This window comes from Coffea arabica, chromosome 8e (assembly GCF_036785885.1).
Source record: "Coffea arabica cultivar ET-39 chromosome 8e, Coffea Arabica ET-39 HiFi, whole genome shotgun sequence".
Classification (NCBI taxonomy): Eukaryota; Viridiplantae; Streptophyta; class Magnoliopsida; order Gentianales; family Rubiaceae; genus Coffea; species Coffea arabica.
Window position 1 is genome coordinate 50,810,142 of NC_092324.1, and position 21,722 is coordinate 50,831,863.

Consider the following 21,722-nt stretch of genomic DNA (forward strand, 5'->3'; position numbering starts at 1 on the left):
ATTAGTGGGCTATTTGCATGCTTGGAAAATTGCGGAAAACGTCCCTCATGTTACATGAAAATAATTTTCCATACCTTACATTATATAAAATGCTGATTTTACATCCCTCACAAATGTCAGTCGGTTAAAACTCATCCAAACCACAACCCTAACAAAAGTCAACCGGTAGTTAGATTAATTCGATTAATTTTATTATTAATACTTCTAATGTAGCCAACAAATTTGTTGAAACACTCAAGGGCGATTTCGTAAAATTCTCATGTATGTGTTCCCATGAAAGGAGTAACTAGAAATAGCAATTTTAATCATTTTGGATAGTCATTTATTTGCTTGCATTAACCATACATTTTTCAAATCATTTTTTTATCTCACATATATTATATAAAAAATATGCTACAATTTTTTTTTTCAAAAAATTATTCCAAGTAATCTACTATCCAAAGTAAACACACTTCGTACCGTTGATAGCTATTTAATGTAGCTTGTCTTTATTCCTCACAACTAAAATGGATTGACGAGAATTTCTTGAGCTGTAACTTTGAGTTCTACATTTTGCTAACCTGCTAAATTTTGTTAAGAGAATCTGTCTTCACTTTGCTTGAAACATGTTCTGTTGTTTTATGTGTAGGTTATTAGTCAAGATAGGGAGACTAAAGTACCTCATTGAAAAACCTCACACTTCTTTAGGCTTTGTTGCTCTAGCCCCAATCAGACATCATTATACTTGTTATTTGATTGTGTGGCCTGAGTTCAAATTAAGTACATTATTTGAGACAATGCTTCATGATTTGTTTGGCTTGTTTCGCTTAGCAATGGGTCAAAAACAGAAGAGTGAAAGAAAGAACTCTTACTATTTCCCTTGCATTATCATGATTGAAGTGCCATACACCCCTAGAATCAAGATTGAAGTTATTTCTACATCTGTCGTACGTGGATCTGCAGTGATTATGTATTAGCTTCATTTTTTATACATATAATTGTAGACATTGTGTTTGTAAATAAGTGGTTTTGTTTGTAAATGTAGCAAACAAATTTTGTTTCAATGCATCAGATTGGTTCACAAAACTAAGCATTCTCAGAGGTAAGAAAGGAATAAAACCATTTCAATTTCTTTAGTAATAACTATAGAAGCAATTATATCCCATAAATTTGGGATACTACCAGAACTATATATGAACAGGAATGTAATAAAACCCACTCTTCAACAACATCTCATAACTGTCGAGGAAAGGGAAAGGGAAAGGGAAAGAAAAAAAGGCAAGAATTTGAGAGAGGAATCTTATTATTATGTGGTTGATGTGGCCACTGGTCGGGTGCTTTCATTGACCATCCAATAACAATCCCACTTTCATTCTATCGTAGTGCCGAGAGGCTGAGAACACAAAGGATTGGTCTTAGACCAAATGCCAGTCTGGAGAACTGTTTCAAACGAGGTTCTTCTAATATCCAAATTATGCGCCAAATGTAGAATACCTGTAATGTGTAAGCAAATCTGTTGAAGCACCAACTCCAGTACCGACCCTAACAGCAGTTGGAGTAGCAAGACCAAGGGCACAAGGACAGGCTATGACCATGACAGATATGCCAAATTGGAGGGCAAGCTGAAAGCTGTCCATAGCAAATGGGATCCATGACTTTGGGTAGCCACTGAACTTTCCAACTAAAAACCAGGCAAGCCAAGTTGAAAAGGATTGAACAATTACCTGTGGATTGCGAAACACCAATAGTTGTCAACTGTTCACAAGTATAAAAACTTAAATTTCATGTTGAATAGTAAGGATTTAATAATCAATATTACATTTACAAGAGGCACAAAGAATTTTGATATGCGATCAGCAAATTTTTGCACAGGATCTTTAGCCATTTGTGCAGATTCGACAAGTCGAACAATCTGGGAAAGAGCGCTTTCTGATCCAACCTTTGTTGCTTAATATGTAGCACCCCATTCTTATTTACTGTTCCTCCAATAACAAAATCATCCTTTCTTTTAGATACCAGTCTTGATTCTCCAGTAATCATGCTCTCATTTACACGGCTCTGCAAAAGTAATTGTACATACGTGCAAAATATACCATTAGTATGATAAACCAGTATCATGAGGCAAAAAGTATGAACTATCAATGAGCGAGCCACTTCATCATTAGGCCATCAATTTTTTCCTCCAAGATGGTCACTCTTTATCATCAAGCAATCAATAAACAACCTTGTGGGAAAAATAGGTGGACACCCATGATGGGTTATCCTACCATGATGGATTGTCCTACCAGTTTTCTACCTGAAAGTAGAAACAAAATGAAAAGAAAGGAAAAGGAATGTACCGGGAAAGTTTTCTACCTAAAAGTAGAAACAAAATGAAAAGAAAGGAAAAGGAATGTACCGGTAATCTTTTCCACCGCCCCATTGAAAAACGAAGAAAGAAACAAAGACCGACAAACATCTTTATAAGAATCAATAGCAGAGGCGAGAAAGACCAAGAGCTTTCGAATCCTTCATCCAGTTTTCTCCTCCTCTACAAAATAGAAGAAATAAAAATATAGTCTAGGATTTGGGTTGTGGAAAGTGTGTGACTTCCACTGTGATTCACACCCGATCAAGAGCATATGATTCAGCCGAAATATTGAAGTTGAAAAATCTGTTGCGATCAAAGTTTCGGAGTGAGGTAACCCAAACTTACTCTTGTCTTTAATTTACAACAATGGTATCAGAGCTTTTAAGGCTGAATTCATGCTTAGTCATGCTCTGAAAGGTGTTTTGTGTTTTTTTTTTTAAAGTAAAGAGCATGAGCTTTAATGGCTGATTTTGGCACACATAATTTCAAGCCATGAAATTCATAGAATATGTTTCTTATATGGGTTAAAAGATACCTGCAAAATTTCATGATTTAATTCTCTCTTGTTGATGAGTTTTTTGAAATTTACATATGTGTTGAGAGGCTATTTTCGGAGAATTTCTGCGAACTGTGTGTGCAGAATTAAATATGTTTTATTTCATATTTATGTAGTACTCTGAACAAGCTTTCCAACACTATATTATGTGTGCAAAACGGATGCTCAGACAATGAGAAATCTGAGGTTAAAAAGTCCCTAGTCGCATAGTTTATAACTCTTCATTGACGTACGTGAACTACTGAAGAAGATGAAAGGCACGTGAAAACACATGCCATGTTGTGCGGTGGGGCTATCTTAGTTGAAAAAAAAAAAGCAACAACAATGATTTTCTTTGATTTTTTGCAGAAAATCATCTATGAATCAGAAAAATGTGATTCTTGCACCAAATTTTTCCTGATTTTTTGCTCTCTTGCTATATATGTTTTATTCAAGTGGGATGCATGGGTTGGTCAAGTTAAAATTTTCACCCAAAATTAGCATGAATATATATTGAAATAATACTACTTTAAGAAGTTTTAGTTTACAAGAGATGATTGGACGCTATGCGAACTTTCGATCTTATACTAATTACTTCTAGTAAATATTATTTCAGTAATATTAGCTGCAAATGAATAATATATATTTTTAGTGCTACTTTTTTTTTTTTTTTTGCGATTTTTGTCTATATGTAGCTTGATTGAGAATATGGCTATTGCGACAAAAAATATTGTGGCTGAATTAAACAAAGGAGAGAAACTGAACGGAGATAATTTCGATGTTTGGCATCGAAGGGTTCAGTATATTCTTGAAGAGCAAGAATATTTGGAGACTCTCCATCATACCATGAGTGAACCAGAGTATGGGGATACTCCTCACCATCAGAAGAATCTAGAGGCTTATCAAGCCTGGAAAAAGAAAAATAGTAATACTCGCATCACGCTACTGAGCAGTATGCAAGATGATCTGATGGTGGAGTATGAGAATTATCCAACAGCTCATGAACTGTGGACTGCTTTGAAGGCAAAGTTTGGAGCGACTTCATCTACTAAAGTCAGACAGCTGACAATCAAGTTTGACACTTATGTGAAAAAATAACATCACTCGATAAAACAGCATCTGAGAAATGTCAAACATGATTACCGAGTTGAAGTCTGCTGGACATATATTGACTAATAAGCAACAAGTACAAGCTATCATTAGATCACTTCCCTAGAATTGGGAGCATATGAAAGTCAACATGACCCATAACATTAGCATCAAAACATTTGAAGATGCAAGACATCATGTTGAATTGGAGGATGAGCGCCTAGAGGCAGCTAGATCTTTCGGACAGGCTTATGTTGCTGAGTCAAATACTAGTAAGCCCTCTGACTTCAAACGTGACTTCAAGCGTAACAAGAAAAGAAAGGTGTTCAAAAAGGCTATCCCAAAATTTAAGAAAACTCAGACAGGCAACCGCAAGAGAAGTAAGTGCGGTGGTAAGAAAAAGGACAAGAGCAATCAATCTTGTTATAATTGTGGCAAATTAGGTCACTATACTCGTGAATGCACTAAAGCTAAAAAGGTATTGCTCAAATCTCCTCTTAATTATAATTTTGTTTCTAGCACTGTAATACTCGCTGAAACGAATTCTTTTTGGACTCTAGATTCAAGAGCCATAGACCATATAGTTAGAGAAAGAGGAGCTTTTGTCGAGTATCGCCGAATTCCAGCAAATACAAAATGGGTATATGTAGGAAACAATGCCAAAGTTACAGTTAAAGGCATTGGCACTTGTAAACTATGTTTGACAAATGACCAAACCTTATTCCTACATGATGTGCTGTACGCACCAGACATTCGGCGAAACTTGGTTTCAGTTACTGTCCTTATGCGTTTGAATTTTTGCATGAGTCTTCATGGTCATGATGTAAATATATGTCTTGGCACTCAATATGTTGGTTCCGCACATCTTTTGGATAACTTTCTTGTGCTATATGTGGTACAAGAAAATATAAATTATAACTATTTTTTTTATTGCATCTTCTGGTATTCAGAATATTGATGCAAATACATGGCATGCTAGACTTGGCCATATTGGGCAAGAAAGAATGAATAGGCTAGCAAAAAAAGGACTTTTGGGTGATATCTCAAAAGTAAACTTGTCAATATGTGCATATTATTTAGCAGAAAAAGCAACAAGAAAATCATTTGGTAAAGGAACTAAAGCAGAACTTCCGCTACAACTGATCCATTCTGATATATGTGGTCCAATGAACGTTAGGGCAAGACATGAAACCTATTATTTTATCACTTTTATCGATGATTTTACTCGTTATGGTCATATTTATTTGATTTTCCATAAGTCAGAAGCATTAGATTGCTTCAGACGGTATTTGAATTTGGTTGAGAATCAATTAGATCAAACGATTAAAACATTGAGAACAGATCATGGACGTGAATATCTGTCAGATCAATTTAAAAATTTATGTGGTAAAAAGGAATAAATAGACAATTAACCATTCCTGGTACTCCGCAACAAAATGATGTTTCTGAAAGGAGGAATAGGACCTAATTGGATATGGTTAGGTCGATGATAGCACAAGCAAATTTGTCAATCTCCTATTGGGGAGATGCTTTGTTAACTGCCACATATATACTTAATCGTGTGTCAACTAAATCAGTTACTTCTACTCCATATGTGCTTTGGACAAAACGAAAGCTTGATTTAAGCAATTTGCGACCCTGGGGGTCAGCAGCATATGTTCATGATCCAAGTCATATGTATGAAAAATTGGGTCCTAGAGGAAAAAAATGTATCTTTATAAGATACTCTGAACATTCAAAAGGATATGTGTTCATTGGTGAACACGCGGATGAAAGTGTAACTGAAATAGAATCAAGAGATGTCCAGTTCTTGGAAAATGAATTTCCAACTGGAGGTGAAATTGACAAGGATCTTGATTTATATGAAATGGAAGATCCTAATAATGAAAGTACCCCAAGTAATTCTAATATGAGACATAAGGAGATTCCTTATTCTCTTGAACCGAGTGGGAGTAACATTCCATCAAATGAATCAATTTCACAGGAAATTCAACTACGTAGAAGCAATCGTAAGAGCACTCCTCGTCGTCGTTTTGGAATTGAAGGAGAAACTTTTATGATTGTACCACATGATGAAAGTGAACCTAAAACTATTGAAGAAGCTCTTTCATCAATTGATAATACAGAATGGAAGAAAGCTATGGAAGAAGAAATGGAGTCTATGAAATTAAATCATGTTTGGGATCTAGTTGATCTGCCTCCAGAGCGTAAGGCTATTAGGAACAAGTGGGTTCTCAAAATAAAACGCAAGACAGATGAATCCATTGAAAAATTCGAGGCACGTTTGGTAGTTAAAGGATATACCCAACAAGAGGGTATTGATTATGAAAAAACTTTTTCGCCTGTTGTAAGGTTTGCCTCAATTCGTCTTATCTTAGTTATTGTTGCCCATTTGGACCTTGAATTGCACCAAATGGATGTTAAAACTACTTTTCTTAATGGAGAATTAGATGAAGAAATCTATATGCAATAGTCTGTAGATTTCATTACTAAAGATCAGGAGCGCAAAGTTTGCAAATTCCTTAAATCAATATATGGTCTTAAACAATCATCCAGACAATGGTACTTAAATTTTCATCGAGCCATAACTTCTTATGGGTTTACGATGATTGATGAGGATCATTGTGTCTATATAAAGCAGTTTGAAGATAACTTTGTAATATTGTCACTTTATGTGGATGATATTCTATTGGCTGCAAACAATATAAATGTTGTAGTTGTCATTAAAAAATGGTTATCTTTCTAGTTTGAAATGAAAGATATGGGCGAGGCAGCATATATTCTTGGTGTGAAAATACTTAGAGATCGTTCGAAGAAATTTCTTGCTCTCTCACAGGAGCGTTATGTGTTAAAAATTCTCGAACGATTTAATATTCAAAATTGCAAACCTATTGACACACCTGTAATGAAAGGCAATTCCCTTAGTAAAGAAATGTGTCCTAAGACTTCAGAAGAAATAAAATATATGGAAAGAGTTCCATATGCGAGTGCTGTGGGAAGTTTAATGTATGCCATGATGTGTACTCGTCCTGACATCTGCTATGCGGTTGGAATAGCAAGTCGATATCAGTCAAATCCTGGACCAGCTCATTGGCGAGTAGTAAAAAGGATATTGAGATATCTTAAAGGTACCTCCAATTATGTTTTGTGCTATCAAGGTGGTAATCTATATTTGGTAGGTTATTCTGATGCAGATTGGAGTGGAGACCTAGATGAACGAAAATCTACGTCAAGATACGTATTCTTGCTAAATAATGGCGTCATATCTTGGAGTAGCAAGAAACAATCATGCATAGCCTTATCTACTATGAAAGCTGAGTTCGTTGCATGTGCTGCAGCTGTACAAGAAACTATTTGGCTAAAGAGGTTTTTACAAAATTTGTGGATTGGTGTCAATTCCTCTGTATCTATTGTGATTAATTATGATAGTCAAGCAGCTATTGACTATACCAGAGATCCCAAATATTATGGTAAAACAAAGCATATAGACACTAAATATCATTTTGTTAGAGATATTATCGCGCAAAAGAAAATAATCTTACAACATATATCTACACATAAGATGGTTGCAGATCTTCTTACCAAGCCGATTCCAAGAGATGTCTTCTTGTATCATGTCAAGACTCTTGGCTTGCGTAGATTATGATAAGATTTATGTTTTTTTTAGTAATGTAAATATTTCATATCTATAATGAAATAGATATGTTGTTTGTTATTTACATTTGTAAGCACTGATATATATATTTTAATGAATATGTCTCCAAGCATTGGTCGACTTTCTCATACAAGTGACCGCCTCAAACGCTACGAGAGCGAGTTGAGATGAGACTAAATTACAGTTTTTGATTAGTTGACAACTTCGTGTCACTTATGACTATACAATAGAAATGTCGCCTTAACCAAAGTCAAGATGAGGTCTAAATAAAGCAGACCAGACATGATATCCCACGATCATGTAAGTTTGGATTATAGCTGAATGCGAAATTTTAATGAGACGCTTAGAATAGCGACTATTAAAGGTTTCAGACTAAGCGCTTATGTGATAGCGATTGAGTCAAAATTCGTATGGTGGTATATTTTAAAAGTAAAGACATATGCTCTGTTTATAAAGAGTTACTCACCATAACATGTGATTCATACCACATGTGCTATGACGACCATAGAAAGAAAGTGAGTGAGTTTTCATTTGAAAAATCTCTGCCTCCTTACTTGTATGAGTTCTTTCAAATGTGTCCTATGTGACCTTTGACAATGTTACAAGGTGATAAATAAATGTTTGCTACTCTAGCATGTTCCTTATGGTTATGATTGATTCAACCTTCCGGGCATGACTGAGAAAGTCATTTGTGCGTTACCAAGTGACATATGTGCAATAAGAAAACTGGTTTGGTCACACCTTTCACATGTATTCACTGGTCGACCAATTGTATTTACTATTTGAGATGTAATACAATTGTGAATGCATTGTGAAATATGGATATCAAGTATGACTTTTGAGAGATTGGGTATACTATGATGGTATGATGAAATGAGTCTGGGGCACAACAAAATAATATATTCTTGTATTTTTTTTCGGGTTGAAACCGCTATGTCCTCCCTAACAGGTGCATAGTTTTTTTTTTTGGGCTCCCAAAATGCAAGTATGCTCATAGGTCGCACGACCCACTTTCCTGTATGAAGGTTATAGTGTTCTTGAAAATAGAGTTTGAAAAGATTTTAGATGGATCTATCCCATCATGTGTGAGTGGGAGAATGTGGGAAAAATAGGTGGACGCCCATGATGAGTTATCCTACCATGATGGATTGTCCTACCAATTTTTTACCTGAAAGTAGGAACAAAATGAAAAGAAAGGAAAAGGAATGTACCGGTAATCTTTTCCACCGCCCCATTGAAAAAAGAAGAAAGAAACAGATACCAACAAACGTCTCTATAAGAGTCAATAGCAGAGGCGAGAAAGACCAAGAGCTTTCGAATCCTTCATCCAGTTTTCTCCTCCTCTATAAAATAGAAGAACTAAAAATATAGTCTAGGATTTGGGTTGTGGAAAGTGTGTGACTTCCACTGTGATTCACAACCGATCAAGAGCATGTGATTCAGCAGAAATATTGAAGTTGAAAAATCTGCTGCGATCAAAGTTTCGGAGTAAGGTAACTCAAACTTACTCTTGTCTTTAATTTCCAACAAACCTCATCGAAAACAACAGTATTTCCATTCAGAATGAACAGAGTCAGTAGAGAAAAAATACTCCGCATGTCACATTAAAGGGCTCAGACCACCAAATAAAATTGCAACAAGACACTTTCTCAGGCAATTTCCACAAACAAATATCCAAAGATCCCATTTCTTGAGAAAGATAAACAAGAATACAATGCAGAAAACTACACAGAACAATTGCAAAATTAGACTACGAAAATAAAAACAGGGATTTAGGGGGATTTCTTGGAATTGGGGAAGCAGGAAGAGGCTAAAGTGAAAAAAGAGAATACCTCAGTATCCTGCTCACTTGCTTCCCTGCAACAGAATCAATTAGCGATAGGAAAATTATAGAAATACAATTCAAGAGCACAATGACTTGAAAAATGCGAAATTAAAAAAAAAAGATACCTCATTTTCAAGATGATTGCCGAGATCGGTGGCATATCAGAAATGAGTCTTGCAAACGGGGCAGACAAATTTGTCGCCGGAATGCCTGTTACTGTTATGCCTATCAAAGTCCTTCTTCGTATCAAACTCTTGCTTGCATTCGTAACATTGCCAAGGCGTGATGAAGACTTCTGGTTCACCATTGTCCATAATAGGTGCATAAAATCTAAAATTTACTAGAAGAGAAGATGACAGGTTTTTCTGTTCGATATGTTTTAACTCAAATGTAGTGGAAACTTCCGTATTTATAAAGAATAATATAGTCGGTCACTATCCATAACTGCCATAACTAATTGATTCTTTCAGTAACTGTTCTTGGGGTTCAGTTGAGGCCCTCTGTTCTAAACTCGGACCGGACCAACCGATCGAACGAGGAATCGGCCATGGTCCGGTCCGAGTCAATTCTAAAAATCGGAGAATTAAGAACTCGGTCAAACCAGGCCAAAAACCGGGTTTGACCCGATTTGACTGGAAAAATAAGAACCGGGCTATTTTCTTTTCTCAAAGCTAACATTCATCTGGGAAACTTCCGTGCACGGGTAGCTCTTTTTTTGCGCACTAGGCTACGGCCCAGTCATAGAATAATTGGTCAAATCTTTTAGGTCAAAAGTATACAAGAGGTTCAGTCAACAAAAGAAGATAACAATTCGTGCTAGATCAATTCTTTTTTTTTTTAAATTTTTTTTTGAAAGATCAAAATATTTTTAATATTATGTTTTGACCCCTAGATTGTTAAAAATTTTTAATATACTTTAAATATTTCATACTTTATAAATATTGTCTTAAAGTTTGGTGTTATTTTTCAATTAAATCCATAATTTTAATTCTAAACTTGTTAATGCTCGTTAAATAATATAAATTGCTACTTAATTATTCTAATTTTTTTGTATTTTCTTGTTAAATATATTTGAAATATCAAATATATATGAATACACCTTTATTAATATTAACATGTTATTAGGTATTTTACATATAATATTTTAATTTTTAAATAATTTTTATTATGACGTCATCCGGTTCAACTCCGATCGAACCCGGTTGAACCCGTTGACCCTGACCCCTGAGCTCGACCGAGTCGATATCCTGCCCGGTTCTGAAAACATAATTTTAAGTATCTTTTCTCTATTTGATAATGTCTAATTTCTAAGTCTTTGAAACATTTATCTCTTCATTTTAGCTCAAAATTTTTTTTATCATAAATGGTTAAAGTTAATTCTTCATTTTTTTTTAAAACACGAATGTTGTTCTAAAAATATCAAATTTGCATTTGTGCTAAATTTGCTTATTGCAAAAACTCTACTATTAAATTTAAGAAATGATATATTCACCGAATACTATAATATTCTTCAAAAATATATATTTTTTTCAAAGCAAAAAAGCACCGCAGCTATAAGCACAAGACTTTTAGGCTCTAAGATGAAAATTGCAGGCTTGGCCTTATGTAAAATCCAATTCTGGCCTGCTAGTTTCCCAGACTTGCCTCCTAATTGCGTATGAATAACAGAAACAAGAAAACGCTGTAGGGCCACTTTATTCATCTCCATTTCTGAATCAACGCACTCTGTCTAAGGTTAGTTTCACATCTACTATTTTAGTAACATTTTCCATGAGTAACTAGACGTTTTGGCATTCACAAGAAATACTCCCTCTTTCTTGCTTTAAAAAAAAAAAAGAAATGCTCCCTCTTTCTCATTTTGATAGTTTTAAAATTTTTTTACACAATTTAAGAAAAATTAGTTAATTTTGTTGGAAAACTAAATTTAGCCTAATATTTTTCTAAAACACTCTTATATTAATATTAGAAATATCACTAATCATTATACCTTTGCATTAATTACAACAATAATAATGAGTCTATATTGCACCATTCAAGACATATATTGAAGCAATTGTTAGTGGAAAAATTGACCGTATTAAATAAGATAGGCTGTATTTAATGATAAAGAAGTGTATTAAATAAGGATACTTTAGACTTTAGAGAAGCTAAAAATTAACTATATTCTTCTAATTGCACTATAATTTGAGATGAAAAAAGAAAAATAAGACTGTGAAAATGGAATTAAGGGAGCAGTCAGATACATATCTATTATTGGCACGACACAAGAGTGAAAATTCGCTGGCATGTTGATTGTTACCATTTAATTAAGACGGGTTTTTGAGGAAATAGTCGAAATCTGATTACCGTGTTAGAAATTGTTCAATCGGCTTCAAGTAATGAAAAAAATAAATGATTTTTGTCTATTTGGAGTTCCAGAGACAGAGAAAATAATTTTTTTTTAATATTTGACTGTACAAGTGTGACATGTATATAAATAGTGATCATACAAAATACAATAATTGATGAAAGGAATAGATTGAATGGTTCAGAGAGAGAAAGTATAAGTAAGAAATTTTCGATTTGAACTCTCTCATTTATATTATATATAAAAACGAAAAAAAAAAACAAAAGTACTTTCTTCCAAGCAGGCAACTTTTGGGCGTAAAACTTACGAGAGGTAGAAGGAATGTGTAACATTGTCCAATTTTTTTACTTTATTTTCATCGCCAACTCGGGGTGCTTTATCATTTAATTTTTTTTAAAAAAATAATTTATACTAATTTAATTTTGTTTTACACATTCATCTAAGACTTAATAAAGATTTTTTTCTCAAAGAAAGTCTCCTACCAAAAAACAAGCATGCGAAGAGAATAAAGATAAAAAAAATTAAAAGAATTCAGAATTAATAAAACTTTGAAATAAGTAGCACATTTTTTAAAATATATATTTCACATTAATTAAACTCTTTCCCGTAAAACATATAATTATGACCTCTACAAATGAATCTTGTAAATAAACTACAGTCTCTCATATTTGTAATGCAATTTCTTTAATGAAATACTGATTTAGCTCTAAATTATTATTTCATAATATGTGTATAACAGTATAAGCATGGATGCAGATTTTTTGCCCACAACAATTTGTAACTTAGACGTGCAGGGTTGGGCCATTTGCATGTTTTCCGTGTTCCTCTCCTAGTTAACAATAAAGGGTAGAAGCTCGAAACACAAAGGTTATAGAGTTAATGAATTCCTTAGTTAATATTCAAAGGTAGAAAAAAGATGCAACGATTTGCTAGTATTGGCCCGTTTGAGTCTGGTGACAATAAACATCTTCTGATAATAATGGTTGAGCAAGTTTAAGAATGACAAAGCAGGATCCAGCCACTGCAACTTTTGCTGTGATGAGAAGCATGGCAGAATATGTTACAATTCTGCTTTGCACAGGGAATCCCAAAGTATGCCTAAATCGAGATTGCCCCCTGAAACTATTATTCCTATATGCTCGCTGTCCTTCCAAGCAGGATTGTTCCTGAAGCTATCAGATAATACAGCTGCAAGACCAATGGCTCCACTTGGCTCAACTGCAACCTTCAAAATCTCATAACAATGCCTCATGGCTTCCACTATCTCACCATCCTCAACCACAATGATATCATCAACCAAATCCCGGACAACAGGCCTGCTCAAAATAAAGGGAGAATGTTGGCACTTAATAAAATCCATAATAGTGTACCAAAAAAAGAACAAAACATCCATCGGTTATGAGGGGAAAAAATGCCTTTAGGAACATCATTTCATAAACATGGTTAATGCATGTAGGAAAGACAAATTAGCAAAGCATATTGATGAGCAATATCTGCATAATGGGAGCAACAATTGGCTGATTAAAATGTCACAAGTTAATGCATGTAGACATGTTTGTTGACAGGCCTTCATGTTCATACCAAATAAATTCTCAAAAAACGATAAAGACTGTGCTCCATTGGCAGAAAAAGACTTGCATTAAACCCTTTTCCCTTCTCATAGCATAGAAATCATGGTTACCATGTGAATTCTCCAAGAAAAGCTCGAAGCCCATCAGCTATGGTTTTCGTTTCAGGTAATTTAACAATCTCACCAGCTGCTTTTGACTGAGCTGCATCATCTGCTCCCTTAGGTTCAGCTGCCAAAATTCGAATGGAAGGTTTTAGGGACTTAGCAGCTATAGCCACCCCAGAAATCAATCCACCACCTATAAGATAGAGGTTACAAAAATCTGTCATTTACCAAAACAAATATAAATTGTCACCAGTAGTGCCTTGAAAATAACATACCGCTAACTGGGACTATGATTGTGTCAATTTCTAGCACCTGCTCCAAGAGCTCCAGTGAAATAGTACCTTGCCCACTGCAAAGACAAAGCACGCTGTTACAATTGTAGAGCTTCCTCTTCTCTTAACTTTATTCAAGCCAAGTTGCTTGAGCAAATTACTATTTGCAAATAGCACTTGTAACTTTATACGTAGTTAAAGGATAATGCTGTTTGAACTAACCACACTGAGACCATCCAAATGGCAAACAAGAAAAAAGGAAAACAACAACGACGGTAACAGAAAGAGACAAGTAAATGATGAGGAGAACCTTATAATTCGTCCATCATTATATGGATGAATCATCACAGCACCGGTTTCTTGTAGTACCTTTGTTGCAGTTTCTTCCCTGGACTCAATGGCAGCCTCACTCCAGATAATCTGGCCACCATAACGCCTGACATTCTCCACTTTGCATTTTGGAGCATTTTTAGGCATGACAACATACGCAGGAATGCCGCGTATTTTTGCAGCCAGAGAAAGTGCTGCAGCATGATTACCGCTATGTTGGAATATCAAATCAGGCAATATTCAGATATAGCTATCGGGGATGATAAAAACAAGGAACCAACAAGCATGGGAAAAACCTGCTATGAGTTACCACCCCTTTTGCTGCCTGACTATCATCAAGTGACAATATTGCATTGCAGGCCCCTCTAAATTTAAATGCTCCACTAAAAATCAGGAAAAATAATAGGACCCTAGTTAATACACAGAGATGCTCTAAAAATTGCACAACTAGAAAATGCTATATAATCACGGACAGAACAATAAGTTTCAATGAGACTACCACTGAGCATAGACTTCTTACCCCTTTTGGAAACATTCACATTTAAAATATAGCTTTCTTCCACAGAAGGAATTTAAGGTTTCTGAGGAAAGGACTGGAGTTTTGTGCGCATATGAATTGATACGGAGTTGTGCTTCTCTAATGGAAGAAATATCAGCAGCATATTTCTTAGTGGATGTTAGACTATCCGCTTCCATCCTACAATTTCGATGAGATATAGACTTTTAAATATGATATTTCAACCAAATTTAACTTCTCAAACCTCGAATTTCAATGTGACCAGTTCATTAGCATGATGAAGGGTCGAAATCTTGGCAGGAAATCAAAAAAATGAATTGGTGAAAGCTTGCAACAGCTGAAAGTTGAAACATAGAGAAAAGTATTCACCACAATTGTCTTAACGAACAGACAAAGAAGTCAGCAAACACTTTGACAATGATAGTCACATTTTACTAGAACTATAGAAAACACGAACTATAATGTTTCACCTATAATCATCTTAACAAGATCCAAAGAGGCCATCTCATGTATTTCCTGCATTAACCCAGATTATGATCAACAAAGGTATCAGCTTAAGATAGGTAAATTAATCATAAACCCCAGTAACTTTCCAGTTTATCATGCTTCACTACTATTATTATACCAAGAACCAACACAAGAGATGCAACAATGAAGCTTCCTATTACCATAAGAAGAAATAATTAAGCACAAGGATTTCTTATATAGCTAAAGCGAGCCTCACAAATTGCGAAATAAAATAAAATCTCAAATTTCAGAAAGGCGAAAAAACAGTAAAGGGTTATCTAAAGCTACCATCTTGAAGCAAATGGTGTTCCTGAAAACCCAGAACAGTGAACCAGTCACAGTCAATAAATTTACCAGCATTTATGCTACATGGGGTTCTTTAATAATCAGGCTAGTAATGAAACCCAGTAGGACAAAGCTGTAACAAATTACCACGACCTTCTTTTTCAAATACAACATAGTATTTCTGCATAGCAAGATAAAAATTGGGATTCCAGTAAAAGGAAGAGGGAATAGAAAGAAAAATGTCAAAGCAGAATTAGAAAATCTCTACAAAAGAAAGATAATTGTTGTCAGTGGGAATGCATTTTCGTAGGTATCGAAGAACTTACTGCTGCAGATAAGTAAAATTTGAATTCTCTCTCTCCTGGCCTTTGGCTGGGGGAACCGGGGTGGAAGAGGATCTCTGCTTGCCCTGTATTTAAGAGAGAGAGAATTATTTGGGAAGAGGGTGTTTTTAGAGGAAAAGAGAGAGTTACACGGAAAAAGACAAAGGCGCGAATTGTTAAGGCCAGATCTGGCCCGCCTTCGAGGACCTATATGATTTCACCTTGCGATCGGATACAAGGGAACTGTTTCACGCCTTCCTTCAGGAGATGCTAAATCACCACAGAGAAGGCGTTGACAGGGGAAACTGAAACCAATATCACGCCTCTGCTGCTGAAAAGGTCGTAGACAATCACAGCTCTAGAAAGCGTCTAGTTTCCAAAGAGATTGTGATCACGCCTTTGGACTATAGTTTCTTCCTGTCATTCGTAAAAAGGATAAACAAAGCCATAATTAATAATGAGAAAATTGTAAAAGTTGAGAAAATAAACCAACTAAATGGATGCTTCACAAGTGAGCAATCTAGAAGCACTAGCAAAAAATTGAAGCCTGGAGATAAGTTTTATGAAAATTATACTCTTAAGTAGGAATCATTTAGTATTAAAACAATTTTTCAAGGTCAAAATTTTATGCTCGTAAATAAGATTTTTCTTTTAATGGGTTTCCCTACTTTCGTAGCCCAACTCCCCATCTTCAATCAGCCCAAAAGAAGGATGTCACTTTGGAACCAAGTTTGAATGATGATTTCTGCTCGAGTTTGTCAATTTTTAGCGGCAGATTTCAGTATAACCTAGGCTTTTGGCCTCCTTTCTGACCCAAAAAAAAAAAAAAAAAACTCTTTGAGTTATAGGTTAATCCTTCCGTACAATATTAGTGTATATATTAGCAGTAGAGGTGTCAAATAAACCCATTTAATTAATTTTACCCATACCCGTCATATGGGTACATTAAATTTTTATATATAGGTATAAATGGGTTATCCAATTATACCCATTTATTAAATGGGTATAATTGGATAATTTATCAAACCCAATTAACCCATTTAACTTACATTCCCGAACTTCTTTGTATTTTCAGTTTTCACCGTCAATCTTCTTCTCCTCCCCACCAGCAAGCCCACTGCTTCCCCCCCTCCCCTTCCTCCAGGCTCCAGTGTTTGATTCCCCTCTCCCTTCTCCCCGTCTCTGCTTAATAGAAGGTTTTTGCCCCTTTCATGCCGATTCCTGAGCTGATCTATGAATAAACCCGCGGTGTCTTGAAGATTTTCCCGGAGAATGTTAAGAGTCTGACCGTTGCTCACCACCTCTGCAAACAGTACCCACAACACAACCACGACTACTGCCAAACTAACCATTAGATGCATGCTACATAATTCATATTTGAATTTGAATTTCACGTTTTGCTGATGTGACATATTTTTAAACCCACTAATGTTTATACTGACAGTTTATGAAACATTAATTCAATTATTATTAATATTTTTATAATTTGATATTATTATTATTGTTGTTTTTTTTAAAAAAAAAAAACACTTCGAATTTGGGTCTGAGTAAAAGCATCACAACAGACATCTATATAATTTTTGAAAACAACAGTTTGCAATTTATATCATATACTAGTACAAGATGATAACACTCCAAATTAGAGCATGATATCAGCTTCCCTCCTGCATTTTGGTTATGAGACGTATCTTTCCTGGGATAATAATAATAATAATAATAATAGATAGCGTTTACTAAATTTGGATTAGCTGCTTGCAACTAATTGGTGACTTCAATTTGCTGTAGATTAATTAAACCGGTATTTGGTCGAGTTGATGGTTATGTTTAAGGTTTTAGATTCGGGTACGTAACAAGAAATAATCTGAAATAGTTTCTTGGGGAGAAAGTAAGATAATCCTTTTATGCTGCCGTATAAGAGATTGAGCCCGGCTAGATAATAAACAGGAGGAAAAATGACAGAGACCAAAGTTGACCTTCTAACCAAACATTATATATTTATTCGGCAAAGTTTCGTATATAAAGAGGAAGACAAGGGAAAAGATCTTTTTTGTTTTTTTTGGTGGGAACAAGGGGAAGACAATAGACATTTTGACAGAAAGAAAGTTGACTTTTTTCTTCTTTTGGTAAATAAAAATTTAAGCAGATTCAACTCCAATCAGAATCACGGGTTAAGGCATGTCACCGAAATTATAAATCGTTTACAAAAACTTTTACAAATCACCCACTAACACAACTTTCATATCGATAGCAAAATTCGAACACATGACGATTTATGAAAAAGTAGATCGTTCTTGTTAATTGAGCCAATCTATATTAACAAAGAAGATCGAGTGTTCTTTGTATCTGGACGGTTTTTTGAGAAAAATACTACTCCCTCCGTCCCACTTTGATAGTCCTGATTTTTTTTCATGCAGTTTAAGAAAAAAGTAGTTAACTTTGTTGGAACAAAATCAATTTAGATAGCTATTTTTCTAAAATACCCTCACATTAATTAGAGTACAACTTTATGAGAACTTAAATAGATGGTAAAAAAAGAATCAACTCTCATTAAATGGGGTAGGTTTATAGTAACAACAACTTACATTGAATAAGGGTATTTTAAAAAAATTAAAATACAACTATATTATTCAATTGGAAAATGGACTATAATTTGGGACAGACGAAAAAGGAAAACAGGACTATCAAAGTGGGACGGAGGGAGTAGGACAGACGTTTCAACCGAGAAGGGAATAGCCGATTAGCATACATTTATGCAACAGAACTACTGCTAGACTATTGCGGAAAAACATTAATAAGTCATATATTGCGGAAAAACATTAATGGACGGCTTTAATTAAATGAAGAACATATGATCACTAATGAAGAAGTCATATATCATCCGCAGACAAGGTTGATGGGAACCGAGAGAGAGAGAGACCAATCTTTAACATTAAGAAGATTAGTCATCAGACTGGTTTAATTTTTATTCTCAATCTAAAGTCAATGAATGTTGCAGTAAAGTTGATTACTACAACTTATTAGCTAATAATTTGATTGCAATAGTTGTTTCTGGGGAAAATAATTAAATGAACTAGGATCATCTGGGGTGTTCATTTTCGCCCAAGTCCAAAGACGTATGAGAACAAAAGAATAATCAGAAACAGAGTAAAGACCAAGTGATCTAGGTACATATTTGATTCCTTCGAATTGATAAACGAAGTGATTCCTTCGAATCTATCTGAGTCCGAAATGAGGAATCTTTCTCCCTGCTGCAAAGGAGTTGAATATTTGATTACGGCCAGCTTTGTATGAAGCCTGCCCAGGTACCGTTTTCAGTACTTCAGCATATACAGGCAGGCTACACCTGACGTTGCCCAACTCAAATTGATGGCGATATGATTCCAATTTATTAGGGACTATTGCAGGTTAGTCTGTGGTAAGTTGAATATCGTTCATAGAAACCTACTGTTTGAGAAACCACGCCATTGGTCTCGAGCTTCACCTGGAATGTGTTTAGTTCAGCTTTGACTTTTAAATGCAGATATGAATTTCCAAGAAAACATACAGAAACCACAACTTTGGCTGACCACTTCGACAAGAAAGGCCTGGTTGTTACAATGCCAAAATATCATGCCTAACTTTTCGATTATCAGTAACGCATTAAAACAAAAGGAAAAATCATTCAAAACGTCTCTTACATCTCGTCAAATGAATTTTTTGTCCTTCCTTTTTAAAATGGTAACTTACGTTCCTTAATTAAGTTACATCCCATTTACAGTAAAGTAAGTAAATGAGACAGAAAATTTTAATCATTCAATAAATGTTTTTACTCTGAATCTATTATGTGACTTAGACATGGTCATTTTTTTAGAAATAGAAAGGTTAAATACCATTTATAGTACATTAAATAATCTGAGTAGGATATATCTTGAACCATATTCATTTTTACCGATAACAAAGCGAGATCTAACCCAATTTATATTTATTTTTGTCACTAAAAAAATAAGATATGATCTTTTTCTACATAAAAAATGATTGCATGTATGATTTTAAACTTAAAAGTGGTCGAAAACTTAAGTTGGAACAAAAAACTGATAATCTGAATTTGTAAGGATGTAAAGTTAACATTTAAAAAATGAATGGTGAAAAAAGTCATTTAATGAAGTGTGATGGACGTTTTGAATGAATTTCCCTGAAATAAATTAACGTCCGTCAATAAAAGAAATAGTTATATGCATCATGATTTCGATCACTAACATACTTAATGACATACTTTTTATCTTGTGTATCATTGTTAAAAATCCAGAGAAGAATCTGTCAATCTTAGTTTTTCCCCGGATGTGGCATGCAAAAATCAGTAGAGATTTCGCATGTCTTCCATTTTCCTTTGTAAATGGAACTAGTAACACATACCTTCACATCTTAATTAAAGTACATAATTCTAAATTTCTGATAAAATTTTGAAATTCTAAAACTTCCATCCAAACCTATTGGTCTGACCTCATGGCGGCTGAAATGGGTACCTCCAATTCAATAATTCACAGCGCATTATCCTAAAGTTAATAAAATACTACGTGAAAAGAATATGATTAAACATTTATGCATAATGTATTAGTGGATGGGCCTGCTTCAAAGTCAAAACGATACTCAACAAGCCCGGAAAATATGGATCTCGGGCCAAGCGCTAGAGGTCCGCTTTCAATGGAAGAAAACCGTATCAACTTTATGCTTAATCCTCACCAGCTAAGCGTTAATCACGCGCACTGATGGACCCGACATGCAACTTCACCTCATCCTTTGGTTACGATGCTTACATCATCGCAATCGCACATTTATGATGATCGCAAAATTCTGATTTGGACCCAGTAAATCATAGCCGTCGGATGTCTGCGCCAGAAAAGCATAAGAGTTTTATGTGGCGTTCATTTCTGCACTCTTTGCTTTCGCAACCCAACTACTGCTACTCCCCAAAGTAAACATAATCACGAAAGTGTCCATGTTCACATGTTTAAGGGAGCCATTAATTTGGAGATGTTAAATAATGGGGGACCAAATTATTTTGTATTGGATTTTCATTAAGTTGTTGATTTGCTTATCTGCACTTAATGCGCTGATATGGATTATCTACTGAAAGAAGTACTGTATTTGTTTCGCTTTATCTTTGCACCTTTAAGAACATGCATTATATTTGCAACATTCTATGACATTATGATGTCAAAGAATTTATCAAACGCATCTTGAATCTTGATTAGGAATATACTTGTGAGCCCATTCGAGTTACTGTCTTCTGGAGTTTTAATAGAAAAATATGACATAGTGATTTGATATATATAAAGTAAGAAGATAATTGATAAATGTATTCATGAAACGTAAAAAATTTTTAGAAAAAAAGGCAATTCAAACAAATCAGACCGCCTATCATTAATTTGGTTACAATATTTTTGTTAGGATGCTTTAGGTGTACATATTTCTTAGCGTAAATAGAATAATGAGTGGTATACTCTATTTTTAATATTTTAAGTTATTAGTTTCAGAAGATGTTACCAGAATCAATCTCTACTATTGAGCAAATATGAATCACAAATCTTTACCATTGATCGAAAATGAAACACCACTTTCTCCATTTGAACAAAGGTGAAGTATGAGTATCCACCTTTTAGTTATCAAACAAATAGAAAATCTCGACCTTGCATGATTTTTAGATATATGCTTATGTTATTAAACTCTCATTGACGCAGGTTATTTCTTCACAAAATATTTCATTTTTTCACAAGTTAACCTTTTGAGTAATGATAAAATATAAGTATATAATATTGAGCAATCAATGCGCACGAGTCTATCCTCTCGGTCAATCTTTGAAGTAATAGTTTTCTTTTAAATTCAATTTATTACTTTATGCAATATTACAAAATTTAGGGAAAGAAATTGGTTGGATGATAATACAAAAGAAAGAGAATGTAAGTAGAAGATTCCGAATTTGAAGTCATTCACTTAAAAAAAAAAAAAAAAATCAAAATCGTGCCTCTTGATATTCTCGGGAAGAATTATTTGTCA

The 21,722-nt window shown here is 34.5% G+C and overlaps 2 protein-coding genes across 4 annotated transcripts; one reads left to right on the plus strand and one right to left on the minus strand.

Moving 5' to 3' along the window:
* The first annotated feature begins 3,572 nt into the window (after positions 1 to 3,572).
* Positions 3,573 to 3,962, plus strand: LOC140012840 (uncharacterized). Its single transcript, XM_072061175.1, has one exon. It carries the CDS (start codon positions 3,573 to 3,575, stop codon positions 3,960 to 3,962), a length of 390 nt encoding a protein of 129 aa, XP_071917276.1.
* Positions 3,963 to 12,686: 8,724 nt separating this feature from the next.
* LOC113702796 (serine racemase) lies at positions 12,687 to 15,837 on the minus strand. Of its 3 annotated transcripts, none has more exons than XM_027223943.2 (8): positions 15,693 to 15,827; positions 15,045 to 15,090; positions 14,578 to 14,754; positions 14,354 to 14,440; positions 14,038 to 14,268; positions 13,731 to 13,804; positions 13,462 to 13,648; positions 12,687 to 13,096 (listed from the first exon to the last, which is right to left on the minus strand). In XM_027223943.2, the coding sequence occupies exons 3-8, from the start codon at positions 14,751 to 14,753 to the stop codon at positions 12,841 to 12,843; spliced, it is 1,011 nt and encodes a 336-aa protein (XP_027079744.1). In that variant the 5' UTR covers position 14,754; positions 15,045 to 15,090; positions 15,693 to 15,827; the 3' UTR covers positions 12,687 to 12,840. The 3 variants fall into 3 exon arrangements, with proteins under 3 accessions (XP_027079744.1, XP_027079742.1, XP_027079741.1); XM_027223941.2 differs by having other exon boundaries at positions 14,578 to 14,911; XM_027223940.2 differs by lacking the exon at positions 15,045 to 15,090 and having other exon boundaries at positions 15,693 to 15,837.
* Positions 15,838 to 21,722: the final 5,885 nt, after the last annotated feature.

Bases quoted from the DNA above. Each gene is read 5' to 3' on its own strand.
- LOC140012840 (XM_072061175.1), top strand. From the start codon at position 3,573: ATGGCTATTGCGACAAAAAATATTGTGGCTGAATTAAACAAAGGAGAG.
- LOC113702796 (XM_027223940.2), bottom strand. From the start codon at position 14,753: ATGGAAGCGGATAGTCTAACATCCACTAAGAAATATGCTGCTGATATT. The intron at 14,441-14,577 runs GTAAGAAGTCTA...CCTGATTTTTAG, and splicing joins TGTGAATGTTTCCAAAAGGG to TGGAGCATTTAAATTTAGAG. The intron at 14,269-14,353 runs GTTTTTCCCATG...ATTCCAACATAG, and splicing joins GGGGTGGTAACTCATAGCAG to CGGTAATCATGCTGCAGCAC.